Here is a 21,780-nt window from a genome sequence, read left to right on the forward strand (position 1 = left end):
CGCCGGCGCCTCGCCCCGGAAGTGGGCGCGTGGTTGCCGTGGCAACCGGCCCGCAGGCCTGAGCCTCCAAATCAACACAACACTCATTTTTTCAGTAGTAATTTAGTTTTATTTTTTAATACTAATAAGTTTCACACAGTGAAAAGTCATTTATCTGCCTCCTCTAAAGGAAGGTGAGAGGCAGCACGAGTAAAAAAAGGAAATAAGGCTTTAAGAGTAGGAAGACGAGTAAAATAAAGCTGTGGTTCTATGTTCAGTTAAAAATCCCTTTTCTTGTGTCTGCTTTGGGTTTCTTGGTCTGGGCGGGGGGTACAACAGGCACTGCTGTGGTTCCAAACCATTCTGGTACCTTTCTTTTACAAGGTGGATGCGAGCTCTAGAACAAGAAAATTAAAGATTATTTTAAATACAATATAGAAAGAGCAAAGTATTGACAGATATACAGCTCTGCCCCTCAAAATCACAACAGCAGCTGGCAAAACAACACCTAGACCTGCACCCCCTCTGTGTGACCAGTGACAGAACACACCAGCAACCAAACAGATCATTTTATAACATCTTAAGATAGGTAGGCGTAACCCTTAAACAGCACAGCACCTTCGCTTCAGGCATGTGGATCAGCTGCCTGGACCATGAATAACCACTTGTGCGCATCGTGTTTTGCCCTCATCTAAATATCCAGCTGCAAACTGCAGCAAGTTGTACAGCAAGGAGTGCTGGTCACAGACAAAATGCTGTATGTACACTGGCACAGCTTGTGTTTCTTCAAACATATATATCCTTGACACCACCAGCATCCAAACTCACCCAATCCTGTATCTCCAAGAGCAAAGGCAGCCAAGCAGCCTCTGAAAATGATACAGTAGAGACTACAACCCCACAGGACAGGAGGGAAGCCACTGGTAGATCTACCACAGCATTAACACCTGCACAGACCTGATTCTGCAGGAATCCTGTGTTTTGAGGCTGGTTTTTTCACTTTAAGTAAATGAGTCTGTATTTATGAAGTTTCAACATCACTGCTTACTGAGATCAATGTTTCTTACCCACTTGACTTATGATTTTTTTTCTTTTTGTGGTGAAACATCCATTTCAAACAATGGAACCAGTACTCTGGCTTTTTTTTTTAATAGAAAATATTTCACCCCAGAGGCTCTGAGAACTTCAAATCCTTGCTTCTGACTCCTAAACGCTGTGTTTCCAAGCGTGTTTTTACAGCAATGGTGTCAGTTAAAAATGAATTAGTGGGCACAGAGGAATTAATTTGTTATTCCTACAGCCAGCAGGCGTTACTATAAGTTGGAACAACCAAGCTGAGACTTGCGGATCAATGACATCTCAGTATTACCGACAGCCTCATTAATGAGGTTACCCCATGCTTTATTGCAGTGAGAACAGTGGTTTACCAAAGCTGAAGGCCCTGTTTGCAGATGCATTTTCTCAGCTCCTTCCTCCAATGTTGGGTGGATTGAATTACCCTGTAAAAGCAACAGAAACATAAGGTTGTTAAAATCCACAAACATTCATTAGCAGTCTTAAAAGCTGTTTGCTACAGGGAGTTGTTGGAACCAGTGTACCTTCTGAAGGCAAAGTCAATGATGACTATTTCTATTAGCTTCTGAATTTGCAGTCTACACATTTAAGAGTTATCTAATTTCTAGTAGCATGTCACTCCTCTTATTTATTCCAGCAGCCAACAGCAGCAGAAAAAAGTGCCATCAGAACTCATGCAAGTGGACTGCCAGATGGACAACTGCAGGGGCAAGGCGGGTCAGAAACATTGCAAAACCAGAGAACACGCAGCGATGGAAGCCACCACCAACTCGGCAAAACGGCAAGGCTTGAAGAATTGTCTGAGCCAAAGTTAAAGCAATTGGCGAGAACTTTGAATTTCAGCTGTTTCCTCCACTGCCACACATACTGTAAAACCAGGATTTGACCAGGGATCACCTCCCGAAGGGCTGGACAGCAGAAGATCTTCAACCCTATTCTGAGGCCACTACTAAACTGTAGTTGTGATGGTCCTGCAGCCGTGGACCCCCAGGGGCAGAGACAGGCAGAGAGTCCCACAGATGAGCTGCAGGGATGTGTTTAACAGCACAGCCAGGCTGCGCAGGGGCAGCCCCTTCCTAGGGTGAAATTTTGCAAGAGGAACCCTCTGGTTCTGCTCCGAGCATCCCTCTCAGAGCAGAGGGAGGCACAGACCCACTCAAGGCTGAGGGAAAGGTGGATTGGGAAAACAAACACTACACACCACTGGAAACAGCAGCGTCATGAAAGATCTTTCAGTCTGCTCCTACAAAAATGAAACAAAAACAGCTTTTTACATCTTCTTTTACCCACCTTTGTTTCATTCCACGAGGCATCTTCCCCGCTTGCTCGATCTGCTCCCGTCTTTCCCTGCTGCCCATCTGACCACACCAACTTCTTTTTGACACTTGAGCCATCCCGAGACTTATTTCTGTTATCTTTCTCCAATAACGCAATGGTCATCCTGATGAGATACAGGTCGATACTTGCAGGAACAAGCTTTCTAATTGCTTGAATTTTGGTGGTGTCTTGGAAAAAATATAAACACAGCATTATTTTTAAGTCTGCTTGCTCAGTATTCAGCTTTCTTATGTTCTATAAGACATCAGCTGCCCCTCATTAAAGCATAGGATAGATTAAGGGATAGAAAAGGCTAAAAAATGAGACATAGGGGTCTATTCATAGGAAAACATACAAGCTCATGGGATAAATCCCCACCTCATTCACACTCAAACAATCTTGCTGTCCTCAGATATTTAGACTGAATAACATCAGAATTGCCTGCCTCTCACTGGTGCCATGGACTATTTTCTCCTGAGGCAGCTCCGGTTGAAAAGCCGCCTGCTTTCTGCTATGCTGCTACAGAAACCGGCAGAGCAGGAACTTCAGAGAGCAAACGGGGTCTGGCTGGGCCTGGAACTGCTGCTGAGCAGACGCATTCATCCACAACAGGGCAAGAGTAACAAAGCAAACAACTCAGAAGATTAAGTTAAGCTACTAGGCCAAGACTAAACTTCAGGGCACTCTTTCTCAGAGCCACCAGTCAGCTCATGGTTCTCTTCGGCCTCTGAACCAGCCCGTGGCATCACACAGCGTTAGGAGGAAAAAAATCCTTTTCCTGCACTATCCTGCCTCCTCACCACGAACAAATAAATACCCAGCAGAGAAGTTTCATTGGGGAAATTCTACAGCTCTTATTCAGCATATTTGCTGTAGATCCCAGTACTTAAGGGAAGACTTTACTATGCTGATTTTTTTAAACTTGAGTAAACACAGGCTTAATAATGATACCTGAATCTTTTCAACAACATAGTGGCAGGATCTATAAAGGGCTACTCTCCTTTGCTCTTCAATGAATCATGATGGCCTTACTTTACTAATAAAAGGTAAGCCTGAGAGGAAAGCAATGACCTTGGCATTGCCAGGCCCTGCCTCACCACAGCCAGGCTTCCCCGAAATAACTGGATCTACCGAAAGCAGCAGCAGAGCTGTCAAGTTTTCCGTTCCCTTCACCCACACGCCTCTACTACGAGAAGCTTCAGGTCAGGGCTGCGATGCTCACCGGAGTTGATGGGAGGATTACGGATAACATCAGAAACCGTCTGCTGAATGTGGGGAGTCAAACCCGCGCGCTGCAGGTCCAGCGGGTAGCCAGCTTTCAGCGCTTGGAACAGATGCATGCCGACCTCCGAAACAGGCAGAGACCTGGTCTCGCTGATGGTGCTCTAGGGAAACACAGGCAGAAGGAACTTAGATAGAAGGAATGTCCAAAATACAACCAAGAGTTCAAAACCTGGCAACCTCCCATTCGCAAACAGAAACCAGGGAATGCTGGCACACAGCAGCGCAAAGCTCCCCATCTCTTCCACAAAGGAAACAGCAACCCCTCCCCAGCAGCAGGCAGAGGATCTGAGAGGATTCTAAATCCCCCAGCTACAGACCAAACATCCCCCAGGCATTCATTTTTCATCAGGGAAAGGCAGAGCTCACCACCGAGAGGTTCTTCTCTTGGAACAGGACATAGGTGACGTGCTCTGAGGGAGAGAGGGCTCTTGTCTGCCGCCAGGGAGATGCTGCTTTCTCATCTTTAGATCCAGATGGGGGGAATGTGTCCGGCTAAGAGAGATAAAGAGGATTTACAAGTAACAACCAATGGATCATCCTCCCATTATCTGGAGTTCTCTGAAAAAGCAGCGATGGGGTTATGCATCTCTGAAGAGGTTGGTTTTGACCCTAGAATCCGTGTTGCTCAAAAAAACAAAGCAAAAAGGGAATCTGAATGAACACTCGCATGCTCCCATCTCATTAAAACAAGCACAGGGTTGGCCCAAGGGGTTTGCAAAAAAACTGCCCCACAAAACCAGTGTCCAGGTCAACACAAGTTCTCGCTTGTTGCTTACTACATGAGAAAATATTCCATCGGAACAAACTGTGGCATTCTGTCTACTCTTTAGTATGGGCAAAAGAAATCCTTCATTTATTGTAATCTTTTGCTCACAGATTTCTTGAAAAACAGGAACACTTTTGGTCTCCAATCCTAGATTGGAATAGCTTTTATTGAAATGAAACAAAAAGACTCAGTCATCTCAATGATTACAGCCAACAGTTTTGCTGTTCTACCTGCCTTCCAGACTTGATAAATCCCTTTAACTGTAGATTTACATAGCAATTAAGACCCTGAAAGTGAAACTGCTTCCTAGTTGCACCCATCTCTGCACCACGGCCCCTCCTTGGTGCTGTCTATTGCCACAGCAACCCAGGAGCAGCCATTCTACAGATAAAGAACATCAACTCTGAAAAGAAATCCAGCTGAAGCAGGAGTACATCCAACTGCTGGAAATCTAAGCTCTTCTGCCACTTTCCTCAGGAGAAACTCTGAGGAATCAAAGCCCTGCCCTCAGAGGCAATAAATCATGGAGAAGGAACATTTATTCTCCCTTTGGCCTCCAACTCCAATTCACAGCAGCCAGCTACAAGCTCTCAATAACAAACACTTGAGTAAATTGTACCTGCAAACCATTTGCTTGGCAGAAATCCTTAATCTCAGCCAGGAGAGGGACCAACATGGTGGATTTTGCTTCTGATACACCATCAATTCTCTTCACATTCTCAACGGTCGTAGGCCTGGTTTGGGATGAATAACAAAAGCCGTTGGAACATGACATGTCTGTGAACGACAAATGCTTGCACTACAGCTCCATCAGTCATTACTTGACTTCTTTCCTGTGCCATTGTCATGTCTACAACTAATAAAGTTCAGTGTTTGCCCTTTTGTATCATGAAGCTTGACCGCAGTAAAAGCTTCATGTTTTCTGTTTGATACTTCGGAGGCTCAGTTAACCATGTCTATTTATTTAACCTGCCAAGAACACATAGTCCCAGTTATCCTCCACAGAATAGCAACATATACATTCCAAAATAGCACTACCTAATGGCTTTAGTAGCTGGGGAAGGCACACGAGCTGTATTACACTGAGCTGCGCCACAGAACGCTCTCACAATGACAGGAAGTGGTTTTTGCCACCACCTCCTTTCAATACTTAGGTAACAGTAAATTGTTTTTATTCTTTTATGCTACAGAGCTGGCCATGCAGGGTTAGGGACAGCTCCTGATGTGTAGCTGACCCTTCCCAGATAGGGGCACGCTAAAGTGATCAAACCACACTGGAAAGAGGTTGGAAAGGTAAAGATAGGTAGAAAACATGCACCCTCCCCCTTAGACTGATCAGCCTGACAGGAGGTTGGGTTACAGGCACATGCAGGTTGGGCATCTGGGGGTTTTTAATCAAAAACAGAATGAAGAAGCAAGTCTGATGTCAGTAACTATTTAACTTACAGCAGTCAGTGGTCTACAAGGGTATTGGTGCAAATGAAGATCCTCAGGAAAAGAGCAGCTCCTTTCCCAACAAGCAACACACAGCCAGGAACAGCAGAAAATGGGTTTGTGACTTAGCTCTTCAGTTCGCACAACACGTCCGCATGCTGGATTTACCTTATTCGGGCCATGTCCACCAGGATCTTATTGGTTGCCAAGACAGCTGGAGGAATTTCCCTCTCATTAGCTACCTTCTGTCTAGCAGTCAGCAGCTTGCCATACAGAGCAGTCTGTGAAGGAGAACGCCCAATTCTCATAATTAACCTCACACAGGTATAATTAGTACATGAGGGAAAGTTGTAGCTTCCCTTGTCTTTCTACTAACATACAAAAAGCCTGCGATCCATTAATTCATCTGAACACCTTGAAATTCTCTTCTAGGGCTCCTCTTCCCAAGATGTTTGTGCTATTGAGAGCTGCCCAAGGCGGCTGCTGCACCCCGGGAGGGCTGGGGGCTGCAGTTCGATATCCTCCCTCTCCCAGTAACTTACCTCTAGTTCTTTTTCTCGGGATGAAACAGCAGATTCTGGGGGCTTCAAAGGAGAAGATTTCACCCGCAAGTGCTCTGGAACCCTAATGAGAAACATTTACCTCTGATTAGACTGCTGTGATTATACCACAATCTCTGTGAGCAGATAAGCTATTGAATTTGAAGTAACACCAGCGAGAAAGTTTGTACCTCAGCTATTAAAGCTTTCTTTGCCTGCGACACATTAAGTGTACTGAATGTTAATGCAACTTGCCAGATTCCACAAAGCCTGTTCAATGTTGTAATAGTTCAATGTTTTGAAATACAACGCAGTGTACAGCAGTTCTAAGCACTTCTCTTTTTCATTGTTCAATATATTAAACGTTTTTATGGCCACTTTGCAAAGGAATAATGGTTTTAAGGGTCATCCTACAAACAGTATCCCATTAACACAGTCAAAATCAGGTAATTCTGTTTTCATTTAGAATACTGTACCTGTTAAGTGTGTTATTGCCTCTTGAAGGACTTTTACCTTTTCCCTCATATGAAAACATTTCAAACAGAGACAGCTGTAAGAAACAAAAAAACAAATGCTGATTTATCACTCTCTCCCTTCAATTTGCAATGAGCAGCAAAACATTAATTTGTGACACCACGATACACTCGCAAGATATATTTTCTCAAAGCAATAAGAGGGGCTGTTCTGGTACCCACCTGCTTGACCGGAGAGCCCTTGGTGTCCGGGGAGCGCTGCGTCGAGAGCGCGGGGAAAGCTCTGCCGCTGCAAGCAAATCCATCACATCTTAACCCAGAGTCATTTGCACAGCGACACGGCTATCCTCAAAATAACATTCTGCTAAGCAAACTGAACTTGCTACAAGGATATCTTCAGCCATAGTTCTTATTTTTTAATTGGAATCATAATTCTCAGTGAAAATTGTGACGACCTCAAAGCCTGTTGATACCAAAGCCTGAGCAAGGAACAAAGATCTTGTGTTATGGAACGCAAAGATCTGGGTGACAAAAATGGAATTTTTGTGACAACGTTGTTTAAAGAATTTTAAAGATCCCATTTCTGAAGAAAATCAACTACAAGCTTTCAGGTTTGCACTGCGCATCCAGCTTCCACTGCTGCTCACTGATACTAAGCAGTATCTTATTTCTTCCAGAATACCTGTGGACAGCAGCTGCAAGAGCCACAACAGCACAATACTAGAAGGCAAAAAGTATATATATAGTGCTTTGTGTAACTAAAAAAATAAGTATATCAGGTAACGACAACCGAGACACCAGAGCAGGCATCTGAAGGCCAAGACCGAAGAAAGCTTTCCTGTGATATTATTTCTTGCCATGGTGATCCGTCAGCAACCTCTAGTTCATCTTTCACCTCAAAAGAAATGAGCAGAACGATGGTGTGTGCAGGGCAACCCCACACCCTTCATTAAATAGAACCAGAAGCGAGAGACTGCAAGCCTAACTCCCAAATTATTTTCTTGGAGCTATAAACTCTGTGTTGAACCAATTCTTATTACTAACAAAGACTCAAACAGAAATGCTTAAGTTTTAATAAAAAGTAGGCCAAGTGCACAATTGGGAAGACAAGTCACTAGTTGCTCTATTCCAAGTGCCACACTTAACTCATCAGCATTAGAAAGAACTAAGTCTCAATGGATTTTCCTCTAACAGTCTTGTCTTCAGCTGACAGCTTCACCCAGGAGGATGCATTTCCACAACACCCTTCCATGCTACCCAGAACCACTGATGGACACAAACTGTGTGACCAGTTTTAGCTGCGGAGGCCAGGAAGAGATTTCTCCAACATACATCTCCCCTGTAACCTTCCTAAATCACAGAACTGCTCAATTAGCTCCAAAGAGCTCCGTGATGAAGCACTGGCAGACAGAAGCTGGAGAACACAGGTCACCTAACACACCGGCAGCCAAGAGGTGCCCATCCAGCACTCCCACTGGCTTCTTCAAATTATTATAATATCACCTGAAAGGAAGCTTTGGCTAGAAAAAAAATCAGGTGTGGAAATGTCCTGTCCACCCCAGACATCTTCAGAAACTGGGCATCAGATGATAAATTCATAAAAAATACACTCAAGGGAAGCCATGCACTACAATTACCTTCTAGGAGGCTTCTGCAGATTAAGGTCTTCACTGGACTGTAATAGAAGACTTGGATTTGAGTCAGATCCAGCTTTTAACAGCCAATTTCTAGCCTGTAATAAATAAACCACATGGCTTCGCTGTAGACGACTCAGGGGAATCCTCGAGGAGCGGTTTCACGCCGACACGTACCTTCTGGGTAAGCGCACACGTGGTTGCAAACTTGCCCCACCCAGAGACTTCTTTGAGGAACCCTTCCAGTATCAGCTGCTGGCTGAGCAGCCTCCACCAGCTCTCGGGCCAGTCCCTGCCGCTGCCGAAGAGGGGGTGCCGGCGGAACCGCTCCGGCAGCCGCTGCGAGCTCTGAAACGACGGACGGATGGGTCAGACCTCTCCAGGCCTTCTGGAAGGGAATCTCCAACATAACCAATATAACAAAAACCTGAGCTAACAGGAGCACATCCTCAAGAACGTTTCCCCACTGAAGAACTTTTCTCTAGAAGAGTCAGAAACCAAAGTGTTTTATACAGTTGTACACAACATCCAGCACAATAACCACAGCTCAACGATAAACCATGGTTGTTCCCTCGCTCACATCACCTGAAGAGCAGTTTCGCCTCTCTTAACCCAATCCTGCGCTTACTGCTGTAGCTGGGATGAGATCACAGTTCTATTTCACAGCGAGACCCCAGACACACAAAGGCTCGGGGCACACAACGGTTCCAACACCTCCCATGGCACACGGGGAGGCTGTGGGGACAACCCAGCTGTCCCCAGCAGCCGTGCCATCTACTGCAGGCGTATTCCATCAGTTCAGTCCATTTGACATTGCAGGAGCTCAAACAGAAGCAGTTACCCCTTCTGGTTTTCATTATTAAGAGCCTACTAAAGAAAAAATAAATGCATAAGTCCTGTTTAAATCCCAGAAGGAAGCTCACTGCAGATGTCTCCTCTACTCCTCCCTCATTACTAAGTGTTTTCTGCTTGCTTTTTTAAAAGAAAAATGTATTTCGTTCTTGTTTTTAAAAGTTGCTGCTTTACTCATCTCTCACCAATGGTTCAGGACTCTTAAAAAAAGCAGATGAGCTCCTGTCTGATGGGTTCTCAACATCCCCCCTCCCCACAATGGGCTTGAGCCCCTTTCACAAGGAAAGAAACTCTCAGCATAAACCTGTAAGGTCAATGACTTCTGAATCAGGGATGTAAGAGGGAATCAAGTGCTCATAGCTGAAAGCATCTTAGAAAGAAGTTGCAATTTCTTGCTAGAATCTGAAGTCAGAGGATTCAGGCTTCAAACCCTGTTATTTGTAGAGTTGCTGAATCTCTCTCCTCTGGGGAAAGATACAAGTATTTGCCTAAGGACTAAAATGTTATTCTGTATTTGCAGCAAAAATACGACATGATCTTCACTTCTCCCAGTGATGTTTAATAAATTAACAATCAAGACTACCTTAAAATCTTTAGCGATATATTTCTCCCCTAGACACACACTTGTGTGACTATTAGCAACCTTCTTTCTTAAAGGAAAAGCGGGATACCATTCACCCAGTTTGATCAAGTGCTCCAGGTGAGGATTTTCCTACACTGTAAACATACGTGATTCTGTTCTTATTCCTGTATTTCTAGTGAGTTTCTCCCCTAGTATTTCAAATGCACGTATATGAAGACACATATGAATCATTTACATTCACATTTATATTCACTCTAGGGTCCTACTTGCTGTCTCACTCCAAGTCAGCCAGCAGCACTAAGCCAGAACACAAGCCATCATTTACTTTATTCAAACATAAACCAATGGATTATCAAGCAAATAAGTGTATTCTTCATTCTGAAAAGGCTATTCCTTTCAGAATATATTCACACAAAAACCCCCCACTTGGTACTAAGTATACATCTATGTGAATGTATTGTTCGGTAAAACAATGAAGATGAATACTAACAGTCCCTCCACTCTCAGAACACATTCAAAACATTTTCACTTGCACTTACAGATCCTCGGAGAAACAAGATGGGAACCCTGGTTCCGAACTTCTCCTCCAGGGCGCTCACCGCAGACAGCAGCTGATGCGCCTGCTTCCCAAAGTCCTGCAAAGCGCCCTCCGAGCCGCTGGAGCCTGCAAAGCCAGCAGCTCTGCAAGGCACAAAGAAAACAAGTTGAACACCATAGAAATCAAGTGCCCTCACCCTTCATTCAAACGCTGCTTAGCAAGCGGCAGTTTAATAAAATACACTTTAAGTTATTGATATAAACATGACACCAAGCTAAAGTCCAAATCACATGTGGTTATGACAGCTGCACAACACTAAGCCATTCTTCATGGTGCTCAGTGTGACATCGCATTGTCTCTGCCATCTTCTGAATTTACTATTTGAATATCTGGTCTGGTTTAGGCATCCAGCACATTTCTTCAGTTGTACCTAACAACAGGGGCTTTTGTCTTTTTGTTAAATAAACACTCAAAGGAAAAAACGCAGAAAGAAAGAGCAGCCCCATAAAGACTTCCTAGGTTTGTTATTGCACATATCCGTGATGGGGAGACCTTACAAAAACTACTGGCACAAATCGCTTCAAAGGAGGAGATAAAGCATGATCTATTCCAGGGGATTCCAGTTCTGCACCACAATTTCACTACGTGACTCCTGACCAGCACAACAAATTATGATCTCACAAAATTATCTTATTGATTAGTTTTAGTAGAAGCCAGACAACAATTTCTTAGTCCTTGAGCATGAAGGAAACGTAGCGGAATCAATAACATCTTTGCTGAAAGCAACACAAGTAAACACTTCATCTTCGATCAGGAAGCATCAGGCTATGAGCAAGAACAAGGAATCATTTGCTGTAACTCTAGGGAAAGCGTGTAAGAGCGACGGAGGTGTTTCTACTCATACCAGCTGCTAAAACCAGATGCATAAGGAGTCAATTCTTTCAGACAATTTGCCTTGTAGTCAGCCTGAGAGAACACGAGCTCCTGCATCCGTCTTTAGGGAAGAAAGCTTACCTGGACCTGCAATTATCGCAGCATTCTTCTGTGCCCGTGATGCCGGAGACCTTCCGAAGCTGTTTGTCTTCAAAATGAGACAGGATGATTCTACCCAAGGGAATGCAGGGAATTAAATTAAAGACTGAGAATTTACACAAAATTCCTTGCAGAAAATAGAGTTGAAATCAGTATTGTTAATTAATTCCCTGGGGAACCAATTATTTGGCCTCGATTCCTCTAAAGAAAGGGAAGTTTATTTTTTTAATAGTAAATAAGCAACACTTGATGTATGTATTAATATAAAAATGCTGAAGGCCTTATTTCTTTATACTGCCGTTTAAATGCAGAACACCACACTTGGAGTAAAAGGAGCCTTCTGGTCACAACCGGCAGTTGTTATGAGGTCACAACAGCTCTTACTGAAGCTGACTGAGGTCCCATAAAACACGGAAGGCAAGGCAGCACTCACTTCCTCCGGCAGCCGTTCGACACAAGGTAGGTCTCTATTTTTGCCAACATCTTCAGTTTGTACAAGCGGAACTTTTCATTGCGTATCTCACTGAGAAGATGTCTGTCCAACAAAAGAAACAGTTAAGCACCTTAAATACGGACCAGTGTTCCCCTGTCCTACACCAAAACTGAAACGCCAGACAGCTGCCTCAGGCAAGTCCAGCAGAAACAAATAATAGGATATTTGTCTAAAACTAAACCCAAATGCACACCTGTTTTCCATAAACTTGATCCTTGTGGCATGGGGCAAACTCATAACAGCACCATATCATGCTCTTCTGAATTTAAAGATAACTCTAAACAGGACAGACCGAGGTAGAGAGAGCTGCTTCCAACCCCACGAGCTCCTGAGCTGCAGACATCCACGGCACAAGGCGCAGAGCACTGGGAAAGGCAGTTGCCCTCAGTCCCCATTCTCAGTCAAGCTCTCACCACTGCCACCTCACAAAATCAATTAGGATATCACCCTTCTTTCAGGAAACTCAGTGGCGGCGTGTTAGGGCACGTCTACCCGTGGCCTGATTTAATATCCGTTATATTCACCACTGGAAGCATCCAGCTGAGGAGACAGCATGGGAGGATGCGATGGATGCAGGGAGCACCCGCTCGGCGCTGCCGCACAAGCCAAACCAGAGGCACCGTCAGCACTAACCTCCCCGTGCCACCCAGCATGGAAAACCAGCCCTTTCTGCGGGTGTCGGGCTCCACATGAACACAGCTACACCCTTTCCAGCTCAAAAGTGAGCAAAACAAGTTGGTATTCCTGCCTGGAAGTGGATAGTTTCACAGGCTCTGGCCACCTGATGACTCAAGTCATCACCTGTATGATAGGGACTCTGCCATCAAAAAGGAAACAAAAGTTTTCATTTAGACATCCAGATAAAGGACACAAACCAAGTAATTCTACAGTATCTGCACTCTTAAAGGGTGATGATGGGTCCAAAACCAGGTTAGACAGGTCTAAAAACAGGGCAGGTGATTTACAAGACAAGCGACCAGGTTTTGTCACTGCCCACCTTACAAGAAATCTTGAGGAGGCAGAACTGGAACAAGGACAAGCTCAACATGAGGGTACCTGTGCATTATCTCCCAGAAAAAGCACAGAGGACTCCGTGCTGTGGTTACGCAGGAAAGTACTCAAGGCCTTTCTGACAAACCCACTGCATTTTCAACCAAACCCACCCTGCTCCTTTTGCTATATTTGGCCTATCCATGTCCAAACAGCTGTTTCCAGCTATTTACCTGTTGAAGGTCAAGTCCGCTCCAGTCCACAGGACGTGACAAGAAGCAGGAAGCCCATCACGCCCAGCTCTCCCGATCTCTTGATAATAGGATTCCATCTCCTTTGGGGCACCGTAATGAATAACCATGCGGATATCTGCTTTGTTGATGCCCATTCCAAACGCCACTGTAGCCACAACACACTGCAAAACAGGAACCACATGGGAATGTTTTGAATTGAGCATCAAGAACATGCTGGATTAATGCTGAAGCAGCTATAACAACCTTTTGCTAGGGGCTCCAGGTCCAGCCTGGATAAACCAGCTTCAAACTCTGCTTCTGCAGCCCTGGTGGTAAAAATGTCTGATTCTGGTCAGAGCACAAAAAGAGGTTCATAAATGTGAGAGCCATGATGTGTTGTGGAGAACGCTTGAGTGTCTTCAAGCAGTTATCCTCAAATAGAGGGCACAAAAGCTGTTGTGAAGAGGAACACAAGCAGTCACAGCTTAACTCTTCCTCTGCTCAGCTGCAGGAAGAAAGCAGCTCATGGAATTTGAGATGGTTTTGTTCCAGCTACCACAATTTTCCTCAGATGCGATGTATTTAAGAGACTTGCTAAAGAGATTTGAAACAAACCAGGAAATCTTTTCACTGCCAACACTGAGCAGCAATTTCTTTGCCCAGAACTGGAGACAGGGCAAATGGGAAACATGCTGATATATCCAGAGACTCCACAATTATGAAACAAGAACAAGCAGACTTAGTTTCCCACACACCTGAATTTCATCCCTCATGAACTGCTGATGGGTGTCCCTCCTCTGTTTGATTCCCATGCCCGCATGGTACGTGCCGCAGGCCACCTTCAGCTTCATCAACTCGGACACAACCTGTTCCGTGGCTTTTCTTGACGGGCAGTAGATGATAGTGGGGCCTTCAAACGCGTAGGCAGAACTGCTATAAATGACAGCAATGTGTAAAGACAGCAGAAGAAACCCTGGCGCAAAGATTCCTATTGAAATTCATGGAAAAGGCAACACAGCTTTTCCAACAGTTCAACTTCTTGAGGACTTATGGATTCAAAAAAATTTTAACTGGTCCACTTGTACACCAGTTGTGTGGAAAAAGGGACTGGGGAGTCACTTGGTGCTCATAGGTTTCTCTTGCAAAACATACGATTTTTGTCCATATAGAAGCAGCAGGATAAGGCCTCCCCATTTCCTTAAAGTCACCAGGAAATGTACTTTAACAGCTGTCGCTTTTGCAAGGTCCAAATTTATCCAACAAGGTATAAATGAGAGATGAAAAAATAGTGTACGGTGCTGTAGATGCACACATTGTAGCTTGCAACAAGGAGAGGAAAGGGGTAGGAAACCCATCCCCTTGGATACACCACTGGGTCTGCTCACAGAAAAGGACCATAACTCTGCTCACATTAGATTTATTTTAAAAAAACTTGTTAATATCTTAAACTTTTAATGGATCCATGCACATTTTATACACTACCTTTTGTAAAGTTACTCACTGGCCAATCCATCATCATGATCAGAATTGCTACAATGCCAGCAGGTCCTCCGAGGGTCAGACCAACCTGGAGAGCCTTACGTGAGCAACACCTGTATCTGAGGTATCGACAAAATCAGGCTTAAAGCCCTACCTTCCTTTCCGAGTAAGAAACTGCTTCAAATCCCTGAGGATATCGCCACTCTGCCGTCCAACCTCTAAGTACAGGTTAGGTCTGTCAAAACTGGTACAGGTGACCTGGGGGTTCCCCAGGTTCAGGCACTTGACGATGTCTTCCCTGATGGACGGACTTGCAGTTGCCGTTAGAGCCACAATGGGGACCTACACTGACAAACAAAATATCTGAGACATCACGGATTTTTTCTTTGAACCATAAGAAACCGTGAGGCAAAACCACAACGGGGCTTTTATCTGTTTATGATCACTGAGTCAGCTCAGCTATTTGCTACACAGAGTTTATGTTTACCTTCCTAGAGCTTACACTGTTCACAAGAATAGAGAGGGACACCACACTTAAAACACAGGGCTTTATTCTGAATGCGTGTTTTGTCTGATTACATCTTCAAGCCTACAGTGATTTTCTGTCACTGTTGGCTAAAATTAGGAAAAGTTGGACAAAACTTCCAAGGAGAGGATCTAAAGTGCAGGGCTAAACTGTGGAGCTTACGCAATAAATCCCTGAGGACCGTCTGGAGACTACAGCTGCTTGCTCTGACCAGACAGCCAGTTTAAAGACATAAAAACCCCTCAGAGTTGAACCAGAAGCTTTGGGTCATCATCCACAGCACAGAGACTCAATGTCTAATTTTCACAAGTTTCTGGTAGTCCAGGTTCAGAATGTCCTCAACACATTTAGAAGAAAAACCCACAAAAGTCATTGACCTGACAGGGACTGCATGAACTCCAAACCAGCGCGCTCAGTACACTCAACAAGCAACCTCAAAGGATTAAAATTTCAAACTACCATATAAATTGATATCAAATCCTTCTCTTATACTGGAAACCAAATGTATCGAAGCCTCACCGATGGCAGAGCCCTCTTCAACGAGCCTAAACTTCTAAAGGAATTTCGGAAGTCGTGGCCCCACTCAGAAATGCAGTGAGCTTCATCAACGGCTACGACGGTGATCCCTGGGGGCACAAAACCCGCATGGACGCGTGAACAAGGCAAACAGAGCAGCACCCGAAGTCACAACACACACACATCACGTTCTGTTCAGTTGCAGGCTGTCCCGTGAAGGCACCAATCTGCTTACATTTCTGTTTCCAGGATGCTTTCTGTTGCACCAGCTCCCCAAGCCTGTTTTAATAACTGTCTCTTTTGTAAAAGGCTGAAGAGCTTTTCAGAGCCCTCCCCACCACCACGCGGAGATCCAGCTTCCTTCTCCAAGCTCCAAACCTCCATGTCCCTCTCAACAGGTCCTACTCTTCACATAGCTCTGACAGGACCTTTTCCCCCCTTCCCAGACGTCATTAACAATCACATAGCCTGATTACAGATGCCATTGGTTCTGTCTTCTGGATTGTAAAACAAGGCCTGAGAGGCTCAGAACTGTACTGATGAGACATGTATGAGTCCAGAAGAAGTGAACGGGGTCAAAGATGCCCCTGGAAAATAACCTTACGTTTTCTGAACTGGAGGGAAGCCGCAGACATGTGAATTGCTTTCTTCCCCTCAGCACCAGAAACTCAGCTCCTTAATAAAAAGTCTAAATTCTTGGCGTTTGTGTGCCTTGGATTTATCCTAATACGAGATGCATCAGCTGCATCACTCTGATGAGAACAGAGTTTAAGATGCAGTATACTGTTCCAAAACAATTTCATCATTACATTCTGAGAAATAGAGAGATCAGAACACTTAAAAGGCCAAAATGTTGTCCAGTGATACACCTTCCACTTCCTGCGATTTGAAGATCAGTGTTTCCACACCTCCTGTCTCAGTAACTCACCCAACATTCCCATGCCAAGGCCACGCTAAAGACACTACTCACATATATTATCTTTTGAGCAGTAACAGCATTGTCTGACAATTTATTGGCAATCTCCACACTGGCCTCCAAGCTCACCAGTGATAAGAAACTGGTAAAGATGTTCAGGCATTTTTAAAGTTTAAGCATAATTACAAACGTAAGCTGCCTGCAAACTCATCCACCACTTTATCCCTAACTTACCAATAGTTCGGTCAAGATCCTGAAGTAAGTCTAAGTTGCCTGAACAGAACTCTGGAGTCATATATACGACTCTGTACTGACCCCTGCAACAAAGAAAATACACCATCATGGAAGGAAAATCCCCAGACAAATCAACCACATCAAACAAAACTCCTATTGTCTAGAAGATGTTATTGAGATCAAGTACAGACTTCTGGATGGGGAGTAAGAATCAAATTAAGACAGTAGGAAGCGTTCCAGACCCACAGCAAAGCAAAGCAGTAAACAGCACTACAGGAAAAGGCAAAGAGCTGATATTTAGAACAAGAAAGGGCAGTTGTGATGAGCTGGTGACAAACAGACTTCTAAGACCCACGTGAAATCCTGTACGGATCACAACAAAGTGGAGCCAACAATCCCCATCTCCCCGGGGTGAACACGGGCAACATCCGACTGACAGGTTCCAGGTCTGAGCCGCAAACCGGAGGTTCAGCAGCGACGGATGAGGGAAATGTCCTTCCCCTCACAGCTACGGCAGAACCCGCAGCCCCCGAACGCCAAGCCAGTACTCACGCTTTGATGCATTCTTTGATGTTTTGTGACTGAGCCGAACCAAGAAAGCAAGCTGGAACTCCTGACGTCCTGCCAGAAAGGAAAACAGCAGAGTCATCAACACATTTACTCAACGCTTTCTGCCTTGGTGCTCAGCCTGCGCCAGCACTCTGCAAAAGGAATTCAGGCTGCAGGGACAGAGACTTCGCTCTTCCAAGGATCTTTGCAGGGAACTTGCTCAACAAACCAGAGTTGTCAGTGTCTATTGCTGTCACCCAAACACTCTTGCACTTGCCCTCCAGCTGTTCCCCACACACAGGCTTCACTAGCACAACAAGGAATCAGAGAAATTTAGATCATTTTCCTTGCCCAAGAGACGAGTTTATTATGAACACATCCAAAAAAATAGAAAATGCTGTGTTTTCTTCAGTTATTACCTCAGGCAGCTCATGACATTTGGATCTAAGCCTTACCGGCTTCCAATTTCTTGGCCTTACCTTTTGATCTTTTGTGAGCTGCTGGCTGCATCTGCTCATTTCCAACCAGGCGGCTGCTTTTTAACAACAGATTCAACAGTCACACCAACTCAGCCACTTCATATCTGACCTGTTCCTGGACACCACAGCCCCAGTCATCTTAACTCAGTGATTAAGTGCATTTTCGCTACCGCCCGTTGTTGTGATGGCTTCTCCTATTTCCTCCACGTTTCAGTTCTTCACAGAACTGCACCCAGACCGACGGACACATTACTGAACCACATCAGGCTGCAGAAATTCACTCTCCTCAGCCTTCCCAATGAATGACCCACTGAGAAGGTGGTGAATAAACCCTTTCTACTGAGGAAACCAGTACAAAAGCCAAAGAAGCAGCTGAATACACATGGACACCCTGCTGATTAATACTCAGCGTAGGAGCTGGCTGCTGAGCCAGCTTAGGCTGCCCAGCCATTCATCTGCACCAGATAAATGACAGAACTCTCAGAGGCTCATGCAGCCCGTGAGGCTCCTTCATCAGTTTGGTCTGTGCGGAAACCGTCTGTGAATCCAGAAATACTCGAGAGGGATCCACCTTCCGGAACTATGTTCAGCATACATCTTTCGCTAATTCAGCCTGTAATTGACCCAACCGGCCAATCCAGCCATCTTTAGATTATTTACACAGTTTGTGTGTTCCTTGAGAAATGTATGTTTTACAGCTGACACACAAGCAGCTTGCTGTATAAAGCTGCAACTCTAAACAACAAAAATGCCACAAGTAGAATTTGTGGGTGGCCACAGGAAACAGAGCAGTAGCTTGTTACTACTGCTGCACTTACGTCAGCTGCAGCACCTGGTCCTCCATCAAGGAGATAAGAGGACAGATGACTATTCCTATGAATCCAGTGTAAACGGGAGGAAACTGGTAACACAAGCTTTTCCCATATCCTAAAAAAAATAAAAGAAGACAGAATTAAAACAATGCTTTCTATGTATCTAAAACATACACCTATATAAGACAACTCTAACACTTCACTGAGCTCTAAGGAAAAGTAGTTTTGTTCTGCTACTAAAGGAACAAAGGTATCCATTCAATACCACTCTGGATGCCAAGGTCAGTGGCAAAGACTGGGACAGAAACACAAGGAGGCAGCACAGCTGGCTCAGACTTAGTCCCAGCCAGGGTACCCTGCTCATATCAGCCAAATGGGTCACATCCAAGTTTCGGTCTTACTCTCCCCAAAAAGAAACATTTCTGACTTGTTAGGATGTTGAAATAACTTACCAGTTGCCATGACAACAAGATTATCTCTTCTGTCTTCTAAAACAGAATGGATCACTTTCCACTGGACCCTTAAAATTAAACAAAGGGGAATATTTCACTGTTGCCAGCCCATGTAGCATGTAAATCCTGTGAAACTGCATATTCAGCGGAATTTCAGGTTGAAGAAACCGTCCTGGCTGCCTTATAGTGTTCTCTTACCACGCTACAACCGCTGCAACCACCGCAGGCCATCCCACGGACGCTGCACCAACGCCGCCAACAGCGTCAGGGCGAGGAGCATGGGATGCAGCCACCCCAGAGCATCACTCACCAGACTGGCTCCCCCACACACCGACTGCCCCACAAACACTGGGGAAACTACAGCCATCTCCAACACCAGACACTCAAACAACACCTTGATTTTGCCAAACAATTCTCACCCTTTGATGGTCTCACAGGCATACAACAGGAAGTACACTGCATTAAAAAACCCTCCCCCTGCCTCATTTTCAAACATGAGTAAAACCAAAGCGTTGCTCTCAGGCTGCGTCTTGCGCAGAAACCACCTTCATTCAGGAAGGTTTCATCCCATCCCCGCTAAACTTCAGAGCCGTAACAGCAACGTTCGCATACAAAAGCACACGTGGCATTGAGATGACACCACTTGTGATGGGGACAAGATTCTGTCTCTTTGAACCACACAAAGGAAAACCAGGCTAAACATAAATTGTACAAAACACTAATATCTGTGTGGCTTAAGCTTTTTTGCTGTTAAAATTACCTGATACAACATGACTTTGACAGGACGTCTGCCACCACAAGAGCCAAGAAACTCATCCTCTACTATCAGAGTGCCACATAGCAATTAACACGCAAGAAGATTTATTTTGACATCATTTTGCAGCAAATGCTGCCTTTTACTTTCCCTAGGAATTTTGCAGAGGTCCAAGTCTGTGAATGTTTTTTAAAATTAGCAGCAATAAAAAAAAAATCAGAGTTAAAATAAAGCAAAGAACTTAAAGACTGGAGTGTGCATTTCAACGCAAAACATACTTACGGTTTAAAAGAAGAATGCCCAAAATAAGTCTTCAGACATGTGATTTGGCTTTCACTGGGTACTGGCAGCAACGGATCTTTAGTGGGAGAGGAGAAGAAACCTTGTCTGATTAAGCTTTAAAAAAACAAAGCACCGTCCTGACAATCTGCTCACAGGTAATCATGTGCAGGACCCCGGATTTCAGTAACTGCAGTGAAAAGGACTTGGAAGATATCTACAGGCTAGAATAAAAGGATTAAAAACAAAAGGATGAAAAGAAAGTCAACCGGCTCCCCAGAGAGCCTGCATGGAGAGGAGAACATATGGCTTGATTAAGGAGATGATAAAGCAATAGGTATTGTAACGCATAGCTGCATGGTTTATAACATTTTCAGCTGATTAATAGAGATGTTCTAACAGGCGTGCCTTTAAAGACCCTGCTGAAGTCACACCAATCAATACCCAACACTGCCTGTTGCTAACAAACTCATACTCCCAAAATGACAAAAGGGGACCCCGACCTTGCTGTGAACACTGAAGAAACATTTGAGTTCTCTGTTGAAACTTAAAACTAACATTGAGCAGTAGAAAGCATTACATTTCCATCCAGTTTGCGTCCACTGGGCAAGCACACATGCTGATTAGCAGCACGTCAGGTGTTTTTTTAATAGATATGAACTGAACAAAGGAACAATGAACTCATCTGTCCCCATCCAGCAGCCCATGTTCTCCTGGCTGATGTTGTTACTTTCAGCGAATTTCCAGATGAGTTTTGCTCCCAACAAGCATGCGTAATGTCTACTGACCACAGCAGGAATTAACTATATCATGCCAAGGATGCCTTGAAATGTTCATCTTGGCACATTGGCACGTGTTCCTCTTGAACCCAGGTGAGTTTTAACCTCCTGCTTTAAAAAAAGCAATTGCAAAAATGTCACTGTACCTTCACATCTGCTTCTACACACAGTGCACTGTTTTCTCATTCATGACATACCCAAATGCTCTTCCTCCTCTTCCTCAACACCTTCATCTTCCTCAGCATCCAGCACAGCATTCAGTTCTGTGCCAGGAGTTTTCCTGGCTTTACTGGACTCTCCTTCGGTCAAAGCTCCTTTAGAATTGTCTACATCCTCTAAAGACTGCAAAACCAGAACAAAAAAACGGATCTGGAGCAGGAAAGGCTACATACAATGCATGTCTCAGGTGACACACATAGGGACGTGCGAGTTTTCATCTAGTTATGGCTTAACTTGGATCTACTGGCATACGACAAAGGAAAACAGTCAAACTACTGCATCAATATTTTAAAGACAGAAACTTCTTGTTTTATAAAACAAACAAGTTTGGGTTTTCCCATTTTCCCCACTTGTAACTAGATGAAGGTAGAAGTCTCACCAAGCAGCGACTGAAGAGGTTAGTGACAAAATCCAGAAATGCAAAAAACGGGACTCCAATGTCATGTTACACTCACTGTTTCCAAAACACGGTACTCCACAGAACATAACTTCTATTCAAGTTGGCTTTTCGGAGTTAAATTGCATTTCTAAAAGACTGACACGCAGCACTGAGAACCATCCAAGA

At 44.5% G+C, this 21,780-nt stretch overlaps 1 protein-coding gene across 7 annotated transcripts in view; it reads right to left on the reverse strand.

Moving 5' to 3' along the window:
- Positions 1–86: 86 nt before the first annotated feature.
- The window catches only part of WRN (WRN RecQ like helicase), a 36,135-nt gene continuing 14,441 nt past the window's right edge, over positions 87–21,780 (reverse strand). For 5 of the 7 annotated variants that reach the window (XM_065837660.2, XM_071808280.1, XM_071808279.1 and 2 more), the window contains 25 exons: positions 21,194–21,338; positions 20,221–20,296; positions 19,185–19,252; positions 18,739–18,847; positions 17,445–17,513; positions 16,893–16,975; positions 15,746–15,852; positions 14,855–15,042; positions 13,977–14,154; positions 13,222–13,403; positions 11,939–12,040; positions 11,488–11,577; positions 10,475–10,616; positions 8,678–8,848; positions 8,504–8,598; positions 7,089–7,155; positions 6,870–6,943; positions 6,397–6,478; positions 6,023–6,135; positions 5,040–5,154; positions 4,021–4,146; positions 3,593–3,755; positions 2,344–2,558; positions 1,407–1,478; positions 87–376 (listed from right to left, as the gene is read on the reverse strand). In XM_065837660.2, coding sequence (XP_065693732.2) covers positions 254–376; positions 1,407–1,478; positions 2,344–2,558; positions 3,593–3,755; positions 4,021–4,146; positions 5,040–5,154; positions 6,023–6,135; positions 6,397–6,478; positions 6,870–6,943; positions 7,089–7,155; positions 8,504–8,598; positions 8,678–8,848; positions 10,475–10,616; positions 11,488–11,577; positions 11,939–12,040; positions 13,222–13,403; positions 13,977–14,154; positions 14,855–15,042; positions 15,746–15,852; positions 16,893–16,975; positions 17,445–17,513; positions 18,739–18,847; positions 19,185–19,252; positions 20,221–20,296; positions 21,194–21,338 — 2,955 coding nt within the window. In that variant the 3' untranslated portion in view covers positions 87–253. Of the gene's footprint in view, positions 377–1,406; positions 1,479–2,343; positions 2,559–3,592; positions 3,756–4,020; positions 4,147–5,039; positions 5,155–5,868; positions 6,136–6,396; positions 6,479–6,869; positions 6,944–7,088; positions 7,156–8,503; positions 8,599–8,677; positions 8,849–10,474; positions 10,617–11,487; positions 11,578–11,938; positions 12,041–13,221; positions 13,404–13,976; positions 14,155–14,854; positions 15,043–15,745; positions 15,853–16,892; positions 16,976–17,444; positions 17,514–18,738; positions 18,848–19,184; positions 19,253–20,220; positions 20,297–21,193; positions 21,339–21,780 lie in introns of those variants that run through there. The other 2 variants (XM_065837661.2, XM_071808282.1) reach the window with 2 other exon arrangements.

This window comes from Patagioenas fasciata, chromosome 4 (genome assembly GCF_037038585.1).
Source record: "Patagioenas fasciata isolate bPatFas1 chromosome 4, bPatFas1.hap1, whole genome shotgun sequence".
Lineage (NCBI taxonomy): Eukaryota > Metazoa > Chordata > Aves > Columbiformes > Columbidae > Patagioenas > Patagioenas fasciata.